The 21,031-nt window shown below is 38.1% G+C and overlaps 1 protein-coding gene across 5 annotated transcripts in view; it reads left to right on the top strand.

Annotated features, from left to right (window-relative positions):
- Window positions 1-19,969, top strand: part of BLNK (B cell linker) — a 102,887-nt gene extending 82,918 nt beyond the window's left edge. For all 5 annotated transcript variants that reach the window (XM_030486423.2, XM_030486424.1, XM_030486422.1 and 2 more), the window contains 17 exons: window positions 41-210; window positions 674-755; window positions 1,510-1,590; window positions 2,925-2,950; window positions 3,511-3,539; window positions 3,853-3,948; window positions 4,710-4,752; window positions 7,052-7,079; window positions 7,386-7,458; window positions 8,051-8,081; window positions 9,111-9,153; window positions 9,920-9,998; window positions 10,445-10,476; window positions 13,182-13,261; window positions 16,727-16,810; window positions 17,801-17,956; window positions 19,256-19,969. In XM_030486423.2, coding sequence (XP_030342283.1) covers window positions 41-210; window positions 674-755; window positions 1,510-1,590; window positions 2,925-2,950; window positions 3,511-3,539; window positions 3,853-3,948; window positions 4,710-4,752; window positions 7,052-7,079; window positions 7,386-7,458; window positions 8,051-8,081; window positions 9,111-9,153; window positions 9,920-9,998; window positions 10,445-10,476; window positions 13,182-13,261; window positions 16,727-16,810; window positions 17,801-17,956; window positions 19,256-19,375 — 1,253 coding nt within the window. In that variant the 3' untranslated portion in view covers window positions 19,376-19,969. The remainder of the gene's footprint in view (window positions 1-40; window positions 211-673; window positions 756-1,509; window positions 1,591-2,924; window positions 2,951-3,510; window positions 3,540-3,852; window positions 3,949-4,709; window positions 4,753-7,051; window positions 7,080-7,385; window positions 7,459-8,050; window positions 8,082-9,110; window positions 9,154-9,919; window positions 9,999-10,444; window positions 10,477-13,181; window positions 13,262-16,726; window positions 16,811-17,800; window positions 17,957-19,255) is intronic.
- Window positions 19,970-21,031: the final 1,062 nt, after the last annotated feature.

The raw sequence follows: 21,031 nt of genomic DNA, 5'->3' as shown, positions 1-21,031 counted from the left end.
TAATTTTAACTGAAATTGTTGTTTTCTTCCATATTAAAAGACAATCGCACCAGTCACCAGCAGCTCCCTCCCATCAGCAAACCTCTCCCAAGTACACCCAGTCCAGCCATGTCTAGACCAAAGAAACCATCCGTGCCATCTCTGCCATTGCCATCACCTGCTGGAAAACCAAAAGTACCACCGAAGCCTAAGGAGTGTAGTGATGATGAGGTAATGTTTGTAGATATACTTGTTTTGACAGTTTAAATGTCACCAATCATAAGATAGACTACGCAGCAATGCTGTGGCCTGGTCTCTTTCTTAGCTTCTGTGGTGCAAATAATTTTGTACATCACAAACAGTGACCTGCAAGTACCATGCTGATTCCTAGGGGATATCTGCCTACTTCAAGTATGAAAGAGGTTCTTTAGACATAACAAGCTGCAGGCAACCTCAAAGGTTACCCCAGGACCAAGGGGATGGGAGGGTTTTTACCCACTAGTCTGGAATTGGAGTACTTTGGTAAAGGGGTTTCAGTCTTGGGGAATCCCATCCACATAGGATGATAAATGTCTGAAATAGCAGTCACTGTGAAATGGCAACTATTGTAAACTGCTGCCAGGGTTTCTATCCCAACAGTTTGTTGATATGATAGAGGTTTAACTGGTAGATTTTTGTCCTGCATTTCTCATAGGATAATTACATTGTGCCAGTGGACAATGACGATGATAACTATATTGAACCCACAGAAAGCAGCATGTCACTACCTACAAAATGTGAGTTTTAGTCATTTAAGCTAATGATTACTGCCTTGTTAGGAACAACAGTGGAAAAAATGGATCAGGGTCAAATTAATGTCTATTTCTAAGGTTCATAGAGTGGAAGTGCATCTAATAAATGCGATGCAGCCTGCAGAAAAGGCAGTTGGCTCCTTTTGCCCATGACAAGGCCAAGGAAAAATATTTTTTTTATTGGAAGCCCTGTTTAATTCCCACCTCTCTTGCTCAGCTGTTTCAAAGTCCAGCCCTTGTACAACAAGGAAGGTTTTCATGTTATGTGATCTCCTTTCTCATCCAAGGGAGCCACAGCATTAAAATTCTGCTTGCCTCAAGAGAAGAACAAGCATTTTCAGATTTTCGGTAGATAAAGACAGACTTTGATTCATTACTTTTTTACCTCACTATTTGAAGTATATTCAGCTGGAGAGTGAAACTACTACAGTCCAAAGGTGAAAAGTAAACAGAGAGAGTGTGTAGTCCTCCTCTCTGGCATTACTGACAGTATCAAACCTATTCAGGAGGCATGAACACTAAATAATGTTTCTCTTTTAAAATGAAAGCTGCTTTCTGCCTCAGTTGATTTGTTCGTGGTCACACAAAAAGGCTGTCACCTGGACCTATTTAATATTTATTCTTATTTTATAAATGTTAAATTGTTAGTTTTTAATACATATGCGTATTTTTATATATGTGTGTGTTTATACACACATATGCATAATTATATATGTATATGAATAAAATATGTTTTTAGCTCCTGTGAACACATTTCTGAAGACAACAAAGTCAGCCCCCCCTACTTCTCCAAAGCCACCTCTTACTTCTGATATGCAAGGTATGTGGAGTTTGTATCACTGTTAAAATAATCTGAGACTGAGGAATATGAAATTACACTTCATGTATTCACAACACAAACTATATGACATCTTCAGTAAAACAAAAATATGTTCTCCTTTAGGCTTTTCTGTGTTGTAGTATTTGTTTTGCCTAGCTTGAATAGTAAATCTGTTTTAAGCAAGAACAAAGATAGAAAAAGTCATTTGCCCCAAAGTGATTTATTTTTAGTCTTATGCTCTAGCGGTGGAATGCAAATGGATCAATATAGCAAAGACAATTATAGGACTCTGTATGTTAGTAATCCCATTTCACTGTAGGAATCGAGACTCAATACCTTAAAACCGTATCAAGATTGAACCTTGAAGAAATTCTGTCTAGGCTGATGTTTTCCATGTCCTGTGATAAATGTTCCCATTTATGTTCTACAAAGAGTAATTTATTTGGAAAACAAAACAAAAGCAGTGAAATCAGATTTACTTTTGTAAGTGCAGATATACTTTGTTCATCTTCTTTAGCTGTGCTAACACCAGGTTGTTTTGCATATCCTCATCACTCATTAGTTGCTTGCAAAGTAACCTTTACAGCCTAACCACACAGTTCTGTAGAAGTCTTGTCATATTCATTAGCAATGTGTTTAGCTTTCAAGTCGTAAACTACAAAAATTTTTTTTTCTGAATTACTTAAGATTTTGTCAGTTACTTCTCAGACATTTTAAAATGCCTTTTTCCATCTTAGCCTTTCTGTAAATTAGTGTCGAGCAACAACCAGCTCCTGACCGATGTTACTAGAAAAATAAAACATCTCCCCCTGGTGGGAACTCGGATGCTTTTCAGCCCAATAAAAGGGATGAAGCTTGATACGAGTTGTGGAAATATGGTTCAATTTTCATTGCAAAAAAACCTGGACATAGATAAGGATGCTGGTGGTTTTGGTTTTCAATATCTGTGAATTAAAATACACAGAGAGAGATGTATTTTAATACATCAAAGATGCTGATATTGGCCGTGCAAATGAGCCAGCTTATATTTAGTACTCACCTGAGCTCTTCCTCCCAGAGAGTCAAGAAAAGGCTAAATGCTACCACATGTGTGATAACATATCTTTTCCAAACTGTCCCAGGTTTGCAGAACAAAAGCATTCACCTTGCTGGGTGGGAGAGAGAACAAAAAAAAAAAGGTTGTGGGGTGGGGGGAAGGTTCATACACAGGTGACTGTTTATCAGGCTTCCTGGGACTTTTCCTGAAGTCCCCAGTAGAAGACCAGGGGTGAGACTATCCCAGGGTTTTGGAGACAGAATCAAGCTCTGAGCAGATTCTCCTTTCTGTCTTACAGAAGTCTACGAGGTTCCTGAAGAAGAGGTAAGGCCTTTCTACAGTTTATGACTCACATTGCCCTCAGGCAGGGCACAAACGTGATTGTAAAAAAAATTAAAAAATAAAAATCAGTCTTTCAAAGGGGAAGAACGGGAATTAATCTCTGTCTGTACTTAAAACTTTCTGATGCTTCCTTCACGGAAAAGCTGGTAAATCAATTCAAAAGATCTGCAGAACAGAGTAAATGGGAAGGGGCTGAAGTTTCCCAGTCCTGCGTGATAGTGATCCAGTCTGGGAAGCAGCAGCCTAAGGCAATGCTTTCCAGAAGCAGAACTGCAGCAAAGTAGCAATGACAGTTCTGACACAGTCATTTTCTTCCTACTTGCTGGTACTGACATGACATATGGCCAAAGCAGGATCGGGGCTTCACAGATTTACTGGTGGTGACTTCTTGCCTCCCCCATCCTAGTGCAGATTACCAGAGTTCTAGTAGAAATCTATACTACAACATGAAAATAAGATATAAGATAACATAAATAGAATCATAAGATATGTTTTATGAAATCAGAAAGCAACCAAATAATTCAGTGCATTTTCTCTTACAGGAAAAACCAGCACCACCACCGGTAACTAGGTAACCCACTGCTATGAATGTTTGTGCATTATTTAAAACTTGTCAGAAAATATGTTTTCTCATCTAGATACTGAAAGTTTGATAAATCTCTCTAGAAGATACAGTAATTCTCTCTTTAGATTATCTACACTAAGATTATCATTCATTTCTGTGTTAATTTTGGTAACCCAAACATAACATATATTAAAAAGAAATAATTCTAAAAGGTACTTTTTTAGAATTGGGGGGGGGGGGGGGGGGGGGAGAAAGAGAGGTTGCTTTTATACTCCCTGTTGTTAAATATAATTTTCTTTCTTAATTCATATTTTACTAGGCTTGCTAAGCCACTTCCATCTATGCCTGCTCAGAATATGGAGCACTCCCACGTGCACAGCAGGACCAGAGAGTCACCTAAGCTGCATACTTCCAGGTAAGTCAACAGCAGCTTCTATCAGTAGGAAACAAAGTTTTTTCCTCTCTGTTGTGTAGCCCTCAGACAATAAGCCATTGTCAGGACATACAAATAACTAGGGATGTAGGAACAAGGTAAGAATTGAAAGTTCTCGTTTCCTTACAAAATTCTGTATTCAAGTCAGCTTGCCAAATGGGTACCATCTTCTTGAATATCCCATTAGGGATCCAGTGCAGGCATAAAATATCCCTGCAAACCTGTTTGAAGTCCTATCACCCATCTTTGCATCCTTGCAAATGAGATTTTTTGCAGGGGATGGGGCAGAGGTTTGCTTTTAAAGAAACTGGACACAGTAAATCAATGATTTATATTCCAAGCCTCTGGAGGAAAAGAGGCAAAGGAAGTTTGATTATGCAGCCTATTTCACTCCAGAAGTCCTCAGAAGCATAGGGAGCTGCTCCATAACCACTGCCTCACCTCTAGAACATCATTTTACAAAATAGGCCATATACGCCAGGAAGAGTAGGTGGCATCCATGTGTGTATTACAGTGTTTGAGGTCCTGTGCACAGTCGCAGGGGACCTGAGGTCCAGGACAGAAGCTCTTCTAGAGCAGTTCCACGCTAAGGGCACAGCATCACCACAACCACTACAGTGGTGCATAGCTGCAATTAAATCCATTCACTGCAGAACTCCTCTTCTAAAGATCTTGAAACACATTATCTAAGCCAAGCAATTAAATAAGTAAATCCTACTCAACTTACTGTGTATATTTTCCAGAAATATTTTGCCTCTTCCCAGAAATCGTCTTCATCCAAAACCAGTGAGTAATTAGTGTGCTACTATAAAAGAATGTATTAAATTTAGGCTGTTCTGTGTTTTATGTATGTAAATAGATGGATGCTTTTTATTATCTGGATTAAGTAACAGAAACAGATGACTGAATATCAGATTGATCTAATGTTGTAATTGTGGGTATTAATCTTTTGGACTAAAAAGCATTGAATATCTGTATTGATCCAAGAAAAATTTCAAGTATTTTAAGGGATGTACGTTTCAGTTCACAAAAATAATTTCTTGTACTAAGAAACACCAGTTGAATTCCAGGAACCTTACTTTCAGTAGCAGTGGGTGATTTTGCCGACTCTGAAGCATCTTCCTTGAGCTTCATTCCTCTTGGATGATGAATAATTAATACTTTCTGAAAATGTAACCCTTCTAAAATGCGTAGTCTGAGTAACCAGTATCACTAGAAAATGCAGTCCGTGGAGTAAGTACAAGATTTGGGCTCCTAAGGCTGTGGTTGAGTCATTCCTCTTCTTCCTCTACTCTTGTCCCTAGTCTGTCCACTGTGCTGGAACAAAGGTTTTTTGAAGCAAACTACTTGGAAACTTGCTAAGCACCAGCAAATGGGCAAAAGCAAATGCACAGAAGGCTCTTTTTCCATCCAGATTAATTCCATAAATTGTTCTGCACCAGAGCTCTACTAATAGTTGTGCCACCACAAGGGCAGCTGTGTATGAGGAGCTAACTACCAAGAAGCAGGGTGACAGTAGCTTCAACAGTATCTGTGCCAAAAGCTACGTGCCTCAAACTCTATCCCAGCCCAATGCTGTGACTGGTCCTTAAGAAATAGTCTACCAATAACTACATAGAGAAATTAGACACAGAAAATCAGGAAATTGGGGTCATACCATAGCATTAGCCATTATGGTAACATAATGCAGGCAGTATAAGAACATCTTATAGTCTGCTTTCAGTCCTTAAATTTCTAATTATACCAAGTATTTGGGGTGAGGGGGGTGTGCATACAACTAGAGCAGCATTTTAGTTTCCCTTCCACCTCATCACAACATCACAACAGGGGGAAGAGGGGGAGGAGATCCTTCTGAAGGGAGAATGTTGGACAGAAATTCTACTCTCTGATCAGCACTAAAAAGAATACTGCTTCAGAACAGAATCGAGTGCCATATTGCAGCTGAAACCTCTCCATTAACATTCTCAGAGCTTACCTCTGAGATGGATATCATCTTAGCTTTGCAGACAATCAAGAGACACTATTGTTTTGCTGCGGCCACAGACTGAGTTAGTTACAGCATCAAGGATGGATCTCCCAAACAAACACTCATCCATACAATGGGTGTATTCAGCTCCTGGGTACTTGCAGTTACCCAGTTTGGCACAAGAGTCAGCCTAGGAAGGAATTACCCAGCATAGTACAAATTTTTGGGTCTTTGCTTGTTGTGTAAATGGCCAACCCTTACAGTTTTAAATAAAAACATGGCAATGAGCATAACATTTTTCAATGCAGTGCCTTTCCATCCCTGACTATGCACACTGACAAAACAAAACAATAACCAAAACATCTGTTAACTGCTCCCATTCAATCCATTTTCAACAGTAACCAGCAGTGATCATGTTAGCAGAACTGTAACCCTAGTTCCTCTCAAAGGCCAGGGCTGACTGGGAGAAAAATTTCTCCACATCTCACTCTTTCAACTGTTGGGTGATGGATTACACCTCTCCAACCAGAGAATGGATGCATTTGTGACCAACATTAGTGAAAAGCCATTAGCCTGGTGGAAGAAGATGGACAAATTAATAACTGGTGCCTCTTTGAAAGATACTTATCATATGGGAGTCCGATTCCCTAAAACACAAGAAGTGGGCATCAAAAGAAAGCATCTCAAAAGAAGACAGGGAATGAGTTGGATCAGTTCAGTTCTAGCACGGTGAAAAGACAGTTTACTCTGTATCCTTTATTCAGTCAAAGATATGTTCTTAGTATATTCGAATCTGCTGCAAAATTTCTGCTTTCCAGCCCCATCATGAAACATGAACGAAAAGGTCTCTCTGCAAATTTCGGGGCAGTTTTCTCAATACTACAAGCAATCTCAAGGTTATTAGAATGTTCAAAATTAGATTGATGTTTGTTAAAATTTCTCAAATGTTGTCATAAAAGCCGATGAAAAGTATTCTGGGTATTATATGTATTCTGTGCAAATATTTCTTTAACTATCACTGCAGATTACCAAGACCAGATTATTTGTTTATGCACTTCCCATTTAATAATTCCCTTTTTAATAGTTTCTTATCAAATCTAACAGATTTTTCCATTACAGGAACATGAAGCAAACAATAATCATGAAAGTAAGTATTCTGCACTGAAAACATGGCAATACGAGTGAGATTTGTTTGCAGTATGTCACTGGGGACCTTAATTATAGCATGTAGTGGAGTGTGTCAGTGTAAATTTTATCCATAACAGTCAGCAATAAGCAAGAAATGTTGCTGAACTGTTTTCAACTATAAGGAATGTGAAAACATGTTAAGAAAAAAATTAAACCAATGGATATTTTTTACTTTTATTACATTAACACTGAAATGGCAGTGAGGAAAATCGACTGTTCAGTTGCAGCTAATACTGCATACTAAATATGTCATTTGCATCTCTAGATCATAGCTTCAATAGCACACAAGAATCCAGATTTCCCACTGGACCACCTCCGTCTCCATTGCCAAGGGGCCTGTGAGTAAAAAATAATAAACACTTCTTTGATGAGGGTGGGTTAGTAGGTGTATTAGAAGCCAAGTCCTAACTACCCTTGCCTATGGCAGTCAGAATTCAGGAGTAATTTTTATTGCCATTCATTAAAGATAACCTGACTAGGTTAAAGGCAAGCTATTAATTTTGTTATTTCTGGAGGAATGTTGTTTCTATGCTGGTGGCATTGTCTTTCACTGTCTGTCACTGATGGCAAATGCTGGCTGGCTTACTTAGTTTAGTCTCATACTGCAGCAATAGCACATGCATGCCTATAAATGTGGGAAGGAGTGTGTTTCATTAAAACTCTTCTGCCCCAACCAAGTTGTCATCTTAAGTACTGGACAGAGCACCTCATAAGTACCTTTCCTGAGTACCTACATTACAGCTGACACTTTTATTATTTTTTTTATTTCCCCCCCACATTCCCCAAGTGCTAAAGCTATGTAATAAGGAGATGCATCCCATATTGGCCAGAAATATCTTGGGACTCAATGAACCTGATGCTTACTTGCTAAATGAATTCATGTATCTATCTGCTAAGTAACCATACTCTTCTTTTTCCTTCAATCTGCAGAAAGAAAACTTCTAATGTAGTAAGTTCACCAGTAAGTTGACTTGTAATTGTGTAATCAAACAATAATTTTACAAGTGATTTTTAATTTATTGTAAAACAATTTTATCGTGAATTTGGGCATGGCATAAATGCATAAAGACAATAGGGGAAAGAGAGCTATAAAGAAAGGAAATATTCGGGTGCTGTTATATGAACAGCGCAGCAGTGAGAAAGCTCAAGCAGAAAAACATTTTGATTAAAGGGATGTTTGGATTCAATACTCTAGGATGTAACAATAAAAACAGTGCAAGAACTGAATAACATGAGAAATAACTGGGAACACAGGCCATTCAGAAGTATTCCCTGAAATATATAGGGCTGCATATGGGGAACATGGATTTATTGTGAGTGATACCTCAAGAAAGATGCAGGATTTTACCAGAATTTGTCAGACTATTTTCAGTAAGTATTTCATCATTAGAAAAATACCTCAAAACCTCTTGTGGGAGAAAGTGAGAGAACTGGTTGAAACTTTCAAAGAAATTAATTTGAAAAATGTTTTGAAACTGACAGTTTATTATCATTGTTTCAAGATGGGGGAAAAAAAATTGAAACTGGAAAGTTGGGCAAGTTTTTACTATGAGCTAAACTGACAGTTTAATTTTCAGTAAAACAAAATTCAGACAATTGTCAAAATAGCTTGACAAAGATTAAAATATTCTAATTTTGCATCTCAAGTATTTGGGATAGACTTCATTTTTGGACTTAGGATAAGAACGAGCAATTTGTTACACTATAAACTTACATTGAAAAAAAAGGCATGCATCTCTAGATTTTAATTCTGTCCATCTATTTATATACACAAACTGGGATTCTTTCCAAATCTACTTTGCAAAATCCCAAGCTTCAAGGTCATAGAATTAGAGACTCTTCACAGAATGGCCATGTCCCTACCTCCTAATCCTGCCAGGATGCTGTCAATTCTAAATGTAAACTAGTTCATGGAAAGTATGAAAAAATAAACATTTGCTGTACAAGTGATATGCCATTTAATGTTTGGTTTCCTTCTGGTTTATTGCAGAAACCATCTCTACCTTCCAGAGAGACCTTAACTGCAAATGAAGGTAAATTATCTCCACTACTGTAAAAAGGTTGACATTTATCAGAATTTAATTTTCTTTTTATTCAAAACATGAAACACCACCACATTCAATTTAGTCTAGGTTTTTGAGAGAGGTTTGGTTTTAGCAGTTTCAAACTGGATCTGGCCAGCCTTAGTTGCACATTGTTCTCTAAAAGCAGTCACAGTAAAACTGTTGAGGTTACTGGCAGGGTAACATAGGACATAATGGACCAGCAGCGTGCCATACAGTCCTCAAAGTAGGGGGAAGGGAGGCGAAGCTTGAGCACATCATTCTAAATTCAGCCAGAACCACCTCACGCAGAGCCAACTCCTGGCAAGAGCCAGTCCCTCGCACAGGCAGAAAATCCAGCTCTCCTCTGTGCAAGGCAGCAGCTCCTTCAGGCACAAGCTCAGCAGGAGCTGCTGTCTAACACAAGGGTAAGATGCAGCCAGCCAGCCGCACCTCCTCTGGCTGAGCTCTTGCAGACAGCCTGCCCCAGCATCCTCCACCATGTCATGCAGCTCGCCTTGCAGAAGGCACGTCTCCCACTGAGCTCCTGCACGCATTCACAGTGCAGCTATTTGCCTAGAAATTTGGTGTTATGCCACTGGTTAATAAAGAAAGCAGCAGGATGGTAAGCTGCCATGTAAGGGAAGACCCCAAAAGTTACAATAATAAAAGAAACCCTCCTTCAGCTACTGTCTTATCTGGAATGACGTATTTCTGAAGAAATCTTGACTTTATGATTCATTTTCCCAAACTACAGAAAAACCCACAGCAGCAGAACGACGAAGAGGTTCCAGCCAAGAGCTTCCGCTTCCACCTCTTCCAAGTGGTGTCCAAAAGTAAAATCCCTTTTCATCATCTTTTGAATATTTCACTGCACCAGCTCCTACTGCTCAGTCTGAACACAGCTGTGAGAAGTTCAAACGGGAGCACTGTTTTCTCTGTAGCCTTCTGTTGCTTTTTGGAAAGTCACGTTTCTTGAAGCCTCACAGTAGCAAAATCTAAAACATGGCAAATGCATCCAAATACTATAAGCACCACCAAAAAGCATGGGAGGATATAACCTTTAATTAGGTGATGGAGATTTAAACCGTATGTTTAAATTCCTAATTGTCAGTACTAGGGGGATATGATTTTTTTTAAATACCTGTATCTGGCCCTTATTTCTCAATGGGTGAGATGGAACACATCCTACCACTGCATGCTTCAAATACACAATGTTAATGTTTTCAGAACTGGGTAGATCTCCTCAGACCTTTCTGTAATCTCTTCAAATTTATTTCAGGCCTTTGCTCCCAAAGTCCTCAATTCTGCCAAGTAAGTATAATTTAGATTTTGAATTAAAATGTCATTAACTTGTAATTTCAAATTAATCTCTAAATTAAGATTATTTCAAAATGCCATGCGTATTCATTAGTTTGGAATTAACATTTGTCTCTGTAAGGCATACAAAGAGGACATCAAGTATCCCAGGGCTTAGCTCAGATAGTAAAATGAAGGGAATATGTCAGGGTTATTGTAGAAATTGATGGAAATTGGGTGCTTCATTCCTATTTGTGACCGCTGGAAATTTCTGCTAAGGGCAGTTTGGGTCAGTTCCCATAATAATAAAGATTCCATCAACCTTCCTTGCCACAGAAGAACCCTAAATATGACAATTCTGGGCTGTTCCAGGCTACTGTTGCCTAGAAGCCAGACAGGATCGTTATTGCATCCAGCAATTTATTCTTTCTTTCTGGGGAGGGGGGTGGGGAAGAAGGTATTTTTATAATGGCAAATGCCAAAGCTCTTCTGTAAATAATATTTTTAAAGCGGGACTTTGTTTCAGTTTACAGTTAAAGACAGTTTAGGTGATATGTGTATGAACTCTCTTTGCAAAGAAGTGTAAATCAGATCCAGTATTTTTCTAGTCTCTTGTTAGCAGACATTTGCCTGACCTTCCTACCAGCCCTTTTCTGCACATACTTCAATCTGAACCTATCTTTCACACTGTAGATGGATGATGAAAATTGCACACAGAAATCTGCACGTGGTGTAGCTTAAATTTACATGCTCTTACTAGTACTTCTTTCCATCTTCTGGAAATGTTTGCTTGATTTATGTTGCAATTATATCTCCTATGGCGTGGAAGTATAATGGTTCATATTCATGCAATAGGCTGATGGTCTTAAATTTGCCTGCTTCTGTGATGCAACAGATGTGCTTTAACTTGTAGCATAAATTCTTACCCTAATGTATAACTATTCCTCAAGGTCATCTGGTGCTAAATGATGCTCTGATTAGTAAACTTAGTCAACACACTCTTATTCTGTGCCAGGTCCAATAACAACTTCATCACCGATACAGTTGGTCCCTATCACTAATGTCCCTTCAACATAACCTGCCATTTCTTCCTTGTCACCATGCAAGCACAGCGCTAACTTTCATCTTCTTCATAGAAAGCACTGATTTCCCATACGGCACAGTATCAAGTGCTCTACTAAAGTAGAGTAAGAACAGTATCCTCTTTGTAGAACTCTGTTGTTTTATGAAAGAGCTATAAAATTTTATCTACTTGGGAAATTTCAGATTTTTTTCTTGCTAGTTGTACCTTTACCTCCAAATCTTCATATTCTTCCCTTCAAATGATTTCCTAGGGCCTTGTGTTTTGTGGAGTTGGACAAAAAGGCCTGTTAGTTGCTTGGGTCACTTTTTCCACTTTAAGTATAGCAACTGTTTGGTATGCTTTAATAACATGGTACCACCCTGACTTGAAATCTATTTAAAATAATTGTTACCAGCTCCGTAATTTTATGTGCCAGGTTTTAAAATTTCTGTGATAAGGATTATCTGGGCCTACAAGTTCAACTGTACTAAGCTAATTGGAGTTTTGCTTCCAATTTGATTGTGGAAATTTCCATTTCTGTACCAGAACTACTGTTGGTTTAGTTACCTAGATTATCTTTAAAATCTATAGAATTCTTGGATTTGGGGGCTGCAGACAGCCCCATTTCTCTTTCTACACAGCTAAGGAATCTCTTATCCCTTATTTTAATTTCCTTTTGTAAAGTCTAATTCCATCTGACTTCTGGTAATTCTTTATTTATACAACATCCTTTTCAGCTGCAGCTTTTGCAGCTCGTCAGTCAAAATTTGACAGGAAAAAAACCAAAATTCTTCATATTGAGTAGCCTTTTTCACATGATTATTTATTCACTGAGAGCTGGAACTGCCCCTTACAATGTCTCCCCTCAGCTTTATACAGTTATCTTCTTTAGTATAATGATACTGATCTTTACCCAACTTTGATCACAAGTACCTATAGCAGACAACTATACTATCTTTGACCAAGATTCTTTTTTACCAGAAAACAATTATCTATACTTATTTCCCATATTTCTACCATATCATTACTATGCAATGCTACTCAACCATTTCCCTTCTAATTTCTTAAACATTTTGACATCTGTATTTCTGCCCTAATAGGTATTTTCTACTGTGCTTTGTTATTACAATTATAATTTTAAGCTTCATAATCTTTCCTACTAGTTCTGTTTCTCTATTGAGCTACCTAGACTTCTTGCATACACATTGAAACATTTCAGTTGGACTAAATTAGTGAAAAAATATCTCTGAGCTACATAAATTGTCCTGACACCCTCACTTATATGACATCTACTCTCACTGGACTGAGTGCTTTTTGCATCATGTTCCTGCATTTTCTTTATCCACTGCTACACTGATTCACTTGGGGGCGGTGTGGAGGGGGGGGGGTGTTTTGCATTTGAAGTCCAGCTCCGGCTATTAACCAAGTTGTTACTCAAACTGTTATTAACCAAACCATTTCTCTCTTTTATAAGCAAGACTCCTCTTTTGTGGAGGCAAGTGTCCCAGGCACTTATATAAGGCCCATCCATTTACAGTAGATAGGTTTCCCGAGTCATACCAAAGGTCAAGCATTTCCAGATCTTCCAGTAACAAATCAATTTCTTACAGCATAATATAACTGAAAACTTATACATGTTGTTCTTTCTCTTTTCTAGAAGTGCCAGAATCTGCAAACCGTTCTCTGGGTACTCCCCCTCACAGCAGCATTTCATCTATTTCAAGTACTGTAGACCAGGTATAACATTAGTAAATTTGCACTACAGAAATCTTCTTATCCCTTACTCTAAAGTAGTTTTTCCACCTCTACCCTCTTTCTAAATAAAAATCATTCTCCTTTTGTAGAGGACATGCATGTCTCCTTTTGCAGTGAAGATTTTCTGTAGCACAAATAATCTGAATGTTAGCTTTCATACAAAAAAATGCTTAGAACATAAAGCACAGAAGCTTTAACAAGCTGTAGAAAAAGATGTAAATAGCATTATACCAAACCTTGGCATTCTACCAGTCACTTTAAACAACACCTGGAAAAGCTTCTTAGTTTCAGGTTCTCCCGACTCCCCAGTTCATAATATTTCAACAAGATTTGAACAAGGAAATCTAGTCTTTGATATAGATGGCTGTAGAGAGTTTAATTGCCTTTTTTCTAACTTACAGCTGTACATACTGTGTCCTGAAAAAAAAATAATATGCACCACGCAGATACAATGAGGCCATGTGCAGCTTTTAGCATCAGCCTGCACTGATGTGATATGCTAAGAAATTCCAGAAATTTGTAGAACGAAACAGGGATGCTCTGCTCATTAGCCCAACACAGCAGGATGCAGAGGGTAGAATCACTTTTATGAACATTTCCCTATTTATTGTGGTTTGGGGTGTCAGCAAAGATTTAAGAACTGAGAAGAAAGTCACTGCTGCCCCTCTCAGAGGATGCTGTGATGCCTTCCCTTATATGTTTTAGTCTTACTCCTTTCTGTTCGTTTAAACAGACCTCATTACAGTTAATGCTGTCAGGTTTACAACCAATTCTTTTTTCTGTGTTTCATTGCAACATTAAGCTCTGAATAATTTAAGCAAATGCAAAGTTACTTTCATTTCAGTGCTATTCTCCTTAAATTTTGGATGGAGACTACAAAATGCAGGAAGCCATTCTTAGAAGCCTAGTAGTCACAAACAAGGTAAAAATAGTTCTGTTGGGTGCAAAACAAAGGCTCTATTATACAGAGCCAATAACATTGAATGTTCTAAAGCCTGACATGACAAAGATAATACAACATGAAGAACAAAAGGACTTGAAGTTCTGGAAAAAATTTAACAATATGTCACACTGAATATTTATTATAAAAATTGCTTTCAAATAAACAATCCAGCAGACACTAAACAAACAGCTTGTAGCAATTACATTTGCAGCTTTTATGTAACAGCCATCGGCAAAACCAGAGCTTAATAAAACATCCGTTTTGTTTTGTTTGGGGCTTTTTTTGGTTGGTTGTTTTTTGGGGTTGGTTTTTTTTTTTTTGTTGTTGATGATGATGGGGTTTTTTTAAGGAAAGAAAATATATTAACTGTTAGTTAGCATCATTTTCCCACCTATTATGTATAATGGTATCATTTGCTGCAGCTTCTTGCACAGTATCGGTGATTGCAGACATGATTCATACCCCTAAGGTTCATTATTTGTTTGGTTCCCATCCAAACTTTGGCAGCAGCTCTCTGCTTCCAGATTATAAGCCACAGATAGTGCTAAAAGAAAGTTTGGGGGTAGTTGATTCCTTGTTCCTTTGAACAAGGATTGGTTTACTGGACTCATTCTCATAGTGGCCAAGTACTCTGCATACCTGCAATTCCTCTCATCCTTTTTCCAATGAATAGTGTGACTGGAGAAATACATGGAAGAACTCTGGAGGTAAAGTTACATGTTATGGCTTGAGCCAATTTAAGAATTTAGTGTAATGCCCCCAAAATTGAGGTTTTGCTCTTTCCTCATGGTCAACTCCCTTCCCTGCCACAGACTTCTCTGGTGTTCCTCTGATCCTGCAATGGGCTGAGCCAACTCATTAAACTGACAGAAAACCAACCTGGCAGTCAAACACAAAACAAGATAAAAAATGAGATAATTTTTTTTTTTTCTGTGAGATAAATGAATTATCTCATCGTGTGATCAGATGAGCAACAAAATGAGCACAAGGGAGAAGCCAAGACATTCCCTTTTTGGCAGTGATAAGCCAGCTAGACCAGCTCAACCATAATTAACAATTTCATCTTTAATCTGTTTTGTACAGAGGTGACAAAGCTCATAGAATCATAGAATGGTTAGGGTTGGAAAGGATGAATGAATTTTATTATTAAGCTTGTTCCTATAGAGTTGGAGCAAAACTCTTCAAATGACCAGGAAGGTTAATACCCAGAAGTATTCATTAGGATATGCTGTTTCTAATCACTCATCCTGTCCTTCCCTTGAGTATCATTTCTTTTCATACCTCTCTAAAATCCCCCATTCCCCAAAACTCCACTCCTGTTCCCCAATGTACACTTAATCCTGCAGTTTTCTACCACTGCTTCTCTTACTCAAATTATCATCTCTTGCCACTCACTCTCAACTGCCATCATCTCCTCACAACTTTTTATCTTTGCACTTCCTTTGTTATGAGAGCTTTTATCTTATAAACAGAATCCACCTATCTTTAGGGTGCCAATCGTTCTACTTTGTATCTTCCATGTACTTCTCCATCCATAAAGCCCTTTGTCCCATGTTTTCCACTGGAAGACCAGGTTAAGTTCATTTACTGTACAGAACACTGCCAGCATTTAACGAAATGGAGAGAAAGATGACTTGGTGAGGTGCTCACAGAGGATAACATGCAGAAATGAGGCACCCAGGAGATACACTATAAAATACAAGCCACTCTTATATTCTGTTACTGATGTAATCCTTCTCCACAGTAAACATGATTTTATGCCTTTAGATAAGAGCATAAACATAAGGATATATACAGACTCAATCCAACACAGTACTGGAAATGAAACTGTATCTCACATCTCTGTTAAAAGCACTGGGAGCTGAACTGCTGTATTAATAGAAGAAAAAATTAATTATTCCTCTGTTTTGTAGGACTCCATCCAGTTGTCCTTATTTAATAAGGACAACTGGAGTAAAAGATGTACTTAACCCAACCTCCATGCTATCCAGATGGAAGCAATCATGATCCTATTCACAAAGAGCATTAAATATATAGGAAACTTCATTCCCAAAGCTTAGATGCCTACCAAATCTGGACACCTCATTGGCTAGCCCACAACTGAGCAGCACTTACTGTTAATGGTCAATTTATTCCTCAACAGTTCCTGGATACTCTCTTCAAATTACACTAGCATAGCTTCCTGCTTTAAAAATACCAAACTATCCTCCAGTTGAACCTGACTACTCTCTTGAAGGTATCTTTCTCTCTTCTGTCAAGTATCAGCCTTCTATCACACATCTGTTACCGGTTTTGACACACTAGTTGTTTGGGGTTTTTTTGTCCTACCTCTGTCCAACAAAACCAGTGAGCTCTTAGTAAAAAAACTTCTAAGAATTCTGTGTTTTCTAAAGTATTCTGCATTTGAGTTCTTCACAGCTGTCATTATTTTGTAATAACTCCCCTACAAGCCATATTCTTTATTATCATTTTTGACAGGTGAAACACTGTTTCTCTCTTTCTAGGATGCTGGTGTTCATAGTAAAGCATGGTATGCTGCTACCTGTGATAGGAAAACTGCAGAAGATGCATTGTACCGATCAAACAAGGTAGGTCACTTTTATATAACGGGGCGGGGGGATGGACTTCAAATAAAAAAAATTAAAAGACAATCAGAGATATTCTAAGAACATCAGCTGTATTCTGGTCAGAATACTGTGCCATGCGAATACTGTTAAGTATGAAATTACTGTGGTCAAACTAACTATGACTTCCATCCCAAGACAAAGTTGCATTAGTGTAACTTGGACTGGTGCACTGCAGAGAAAGCTGTTACAGACTAGAGAGCTGAAGAAGATGTGATAGCTCACGTGCATCCATTAAAATGGAAGGGAAAGCCCTGTGACTTTTAAATGGTCTCCACCACTGTTCAATGGCTCATGTAAAAATAGCTACTATTTTGAAAGGCTGATGCTGCTATGTATTTTGAAAGAGCAACACTATGCATTTAGGTATTTGGAGAATTTGAGTTCCCTCAACTATTCTGTGTACAAAAACTACTGTCACAGCAGGGAATAGTAACATGCAGAGTTGCATCCTCAGCATCAGGTACATTTCCACTCTTGCCTAACTCCGCAAAGCAGGATAAAGGGGCAAAGCATTGGGATTATCACCAGCGTAGGCTACTGCTAGCTAGTGAGCACTGGGCTAGTGTTAGTAGGTGCTAGACTTTATCAGAGTGTTTTTTTACAGCTCTGGAGAAAGTATCTCCACCTCTCACTGCTTTCTTGCCTACCTATTGCCACTGAATAGCTTCATTTCCTAATAATCTGTAGACCCCAACAGACTGCTGCCACTGTATCTTCATTTCTTCTTCTTTCTCTGATTGAGAGAGAACAGGTAGCAGCAAAGCTGACTCTTAAATGACACCTTTGTAAGCTACTCTTGGACAGCAGGAATACATTCTACTTATCTCCTGCTGTACAGTTTTTCTGATGGGAGAAAAGGGTTTAATGCTAATACAGATGAAAATGCTAAAACCAAACTTCAGTTGTTGGGAAAAAATAAGCTGAATACACTTACTACTCTTCTCTCTTTAGGATGGATCCTTTCTAATAAGAAAGAGTTCTGGACAGGATTCACGGCAACCATACACACTGGTGGTGTTTTACAACAGAAGAGTGTACAACATCCCTATACGATTTATTGAGTCAACAAGACAATATGCACTGGGCAGAGAAAAAAGTGGTGAAGAGGTGAGATGATGGGGGGGGGGAGGGCTTCCAAACAGTTTTCGGTTATATAATTTTAATAAGCAAGGAGTAACTGTATTACACTATGACCAAGAGGATTCTTCTTGTATCAAGATAAAAGTATACCCTATATAATGACTGATCTATCAAGCTAGAGAAACCAGTGTAACAGCAGTTCCCGCATACTGTGAGTAATAAGAACCACAGATCAAGTTTAAAACATACTCATAGAACTGTTTTGAAGTTGTCAGAACCAGAGCTGCAGCGGCTAGATAAATTCTCCAGCCGTTTATAGTCTTCTACTCTTCTACCTAAGACTGTAGTTAAGTTTCCTGGAAAATCATGGAAGAAAACCAGCCATGCTCAAAAAAACCCCAAACAAACAAAAACCCCAAACAAACAACAACAACAAAAAACCTCTATAAAATGAGTATTTCTAATCCCATTTTCACATAAAGAAAACACTCTAGAACTCGAGTTCTAGAGTGCAAAAATCACTGATTGGCTATTATCATATACCACACAGATAATTACTTTGACAGCAAACCAAAAACTTGGAACCCAAATACCAATAAAAAACTGTTATCGCTGCACAGAGTAGGCTTTTCAGGGATGTGACAGTAGGCTTGCCTTAGCCTAATTATCTGTCTCCCAGACAATGGTCCTGAGGTAGCAGTATAAATAATAGCTCATCAGGCCTTCAACAAGTGGTCAAAAAATGACCTCCAGAGAAAAAAGAGAAAGTAAGTCCAAAATCTATATTTGACCAAAGACCAAAAGGAAAAACAACAGATCTAGCAGATTCTGGATATTAATTTACATTAAAATTGCATAACTAACACAGTTCTCATTGATGGCTGGCTGAATCCTATTACTCCCGGAGACCACCTTCCCTTTGAGATAGCTGAACCACAGATGAAACAGCTTCCAAACTGCCACAGTCTGCACCCTGTGTATATATTAAGGTAAACTAAAAGCAGTGTCAGTTTAATATGCCATGAAACAACCTCTGTGCTTCAGTTTGTGCAGGTAGCAATCACAAATGGAAAGGAGCATGAGATAAGAGATAGCTAGTTATCTTCCATTGTCCAAATTTAACCTGTTTATTACTAGAATCAGGACAAGTAAGAGCAGAATCAGTGCTCTTCCTAAAAGGTAGAGCATCTCACTTGGTAACAGCCACAGTTCCACTCTCTTCAATGTTGGGAGAGGCAAAGAGAAAAACAATGATGCAGTGGTCACTATCAATATTAGAGCATTAAAGGAAGCCAGCACTGATTAATTTTTGTTTTCTCTATCCAGCGCTTTGACAGTGTTGCTGAAATAGTAGAGAATCATCAGCACACCTCCTTGGTTCTAATTGACAGCCAAAACAACACAAAAGACTGTACGAAACTGAAACACATTGTAAGAGTTTCTTAATCAAATTGAACTGCTAAAATGAAGACTTTTTTAATCATTTACTTCAACATCCCAAAATATATGGGTCAGGTATTAAAAGAAGAAAATCCAAAATTATGGAAATACTTCTTAAGAGCACCTACTAAGAGATGCAGTTCATAAAGTTCAACCCCACATCACTTCTATCAGAAAAGCACTTGTATTTAACACAAGAAGCCAAAGCAGATACACTCTCGTCTGTGATTTCCATGTGTGAACAACTGCATACCACAGCCTGGTCCTTTCACTGCTATTTAAAGATGGATTTCATCGAGGACATTTTCACTTTAAAAGTAAAAATATCCAGAGTGATCTGCTCTTTGTTATGTTTACCACAGACCACTGCTTTCAGCAATTTCTTTGCAAAGTGCACAGCCCCAGAAGAGCAACTCAACCTAATGTACCACTCTGCACAAACTGAAAATAGGACTGTACTTCAAGTGATTAGTGGCAATAAAGCTGTCTGAATGTTTTAGATTAATAGACATGTGTTGTCCTTTTCCTCAGCTTTAATCTGTTTCATTAATATTTGTGTGTATTTTCAAATGTCTGAATAAAATATTGTAAAGTCAGTAAGAGGCATTGCTGGATGGTATTTCTTAGCGTCCTTCCAGCAAGAAAGCATTATTTCACTACCATTGATGTTTTTAACATATATATTTGTATGTGCTCCTTTGCAAGTTCTGTTGTTATGAAAACTATCACTTTTTACAGCTTTAGCACATATGTTTAGCTTAATAGCGCTCAAATCTTTTGTCTTCCAATTGCCTACTGCTGGTGACCTGTTGCTGATAAACCAAACTACCCACACAGTTCTTGCAGAATGGGTTTACAGACACACAAACCTGTTCTATCACAATGGTTTACTTACTGTATTACTGCAAACAAAATTCCACAAAGGTTAAAGTGGTGAAAATTAAATCTGAATGTATAAATGGCACCAATGAAAAACTTTTAGGAAGAACTGTTATTTAGTTCTAGATGTTTGATTTCCCTGGACCTGAAAACTCATCAATCTTAAAGGTATTTTCTGAAACTGACACTCCAAAGACACCCGCTTTGTTCTGTTCCGGATTAGGCAGTGTTCTCTAGGATTATCTGCAAGGCATTTAAGGCAAAATTGAGCCAAGACTTGAGAAGTCTCAGCCAGTCACTTAGAGCTATGGTGTGGCTGTATTGTGTAACTACTTCCTTGTAGTTTTGATTAGTTACTTCTACATCTAATGCACCTGTCTTCTAGAAAGAACTGTATACTGATATGATGATGATGTTCAGCACGTGGCCATCTACCTTGCTGCGTCTCTGCAACATTGGTAATAACCCAGATGTGAAGCAAATGAGACGCTGGCAAGTAAGAATAAATACAGACTTTACACAAGCGTGCCTATGACAGGCTGTTCACAGTACTATATAAATGGTATGTTTGTTGCTCAGTTGGAATTAATTGGTATTATACTAATACTACACTTAGTACTAGAGTAATGTTTAGACCATCAAGATTGCAAAGTCAAGGCCTCAAAATTAACATAAGTTCTTAGTCTCTGCAAGGTTAATTTACTTCTCTATGTCTACTCTTGATATTGTTTAGTTACATGAAACATCATTTTATGTTACTAATTTGAGCTATACTCACAGTGG

This window comes from Strigops habroptila, chromosome 5 (assembly GCF_004027225.2).
Source record: "Strigops habroptila isolate Jane chromosome 5, bStrHab1.2.pri, whole genome shotgun sequence".
NCBI lineage: Eukaryota > Metazoa > Chordata > Aves > Psittaciformes > Psittacidae > Strigops > Strigops habroptila.
The sequence above is the reverse complement of the archived record's forward strand: the minus strand, read 5'-3'. Positions and strand labels throughout refer to the sequence as shown.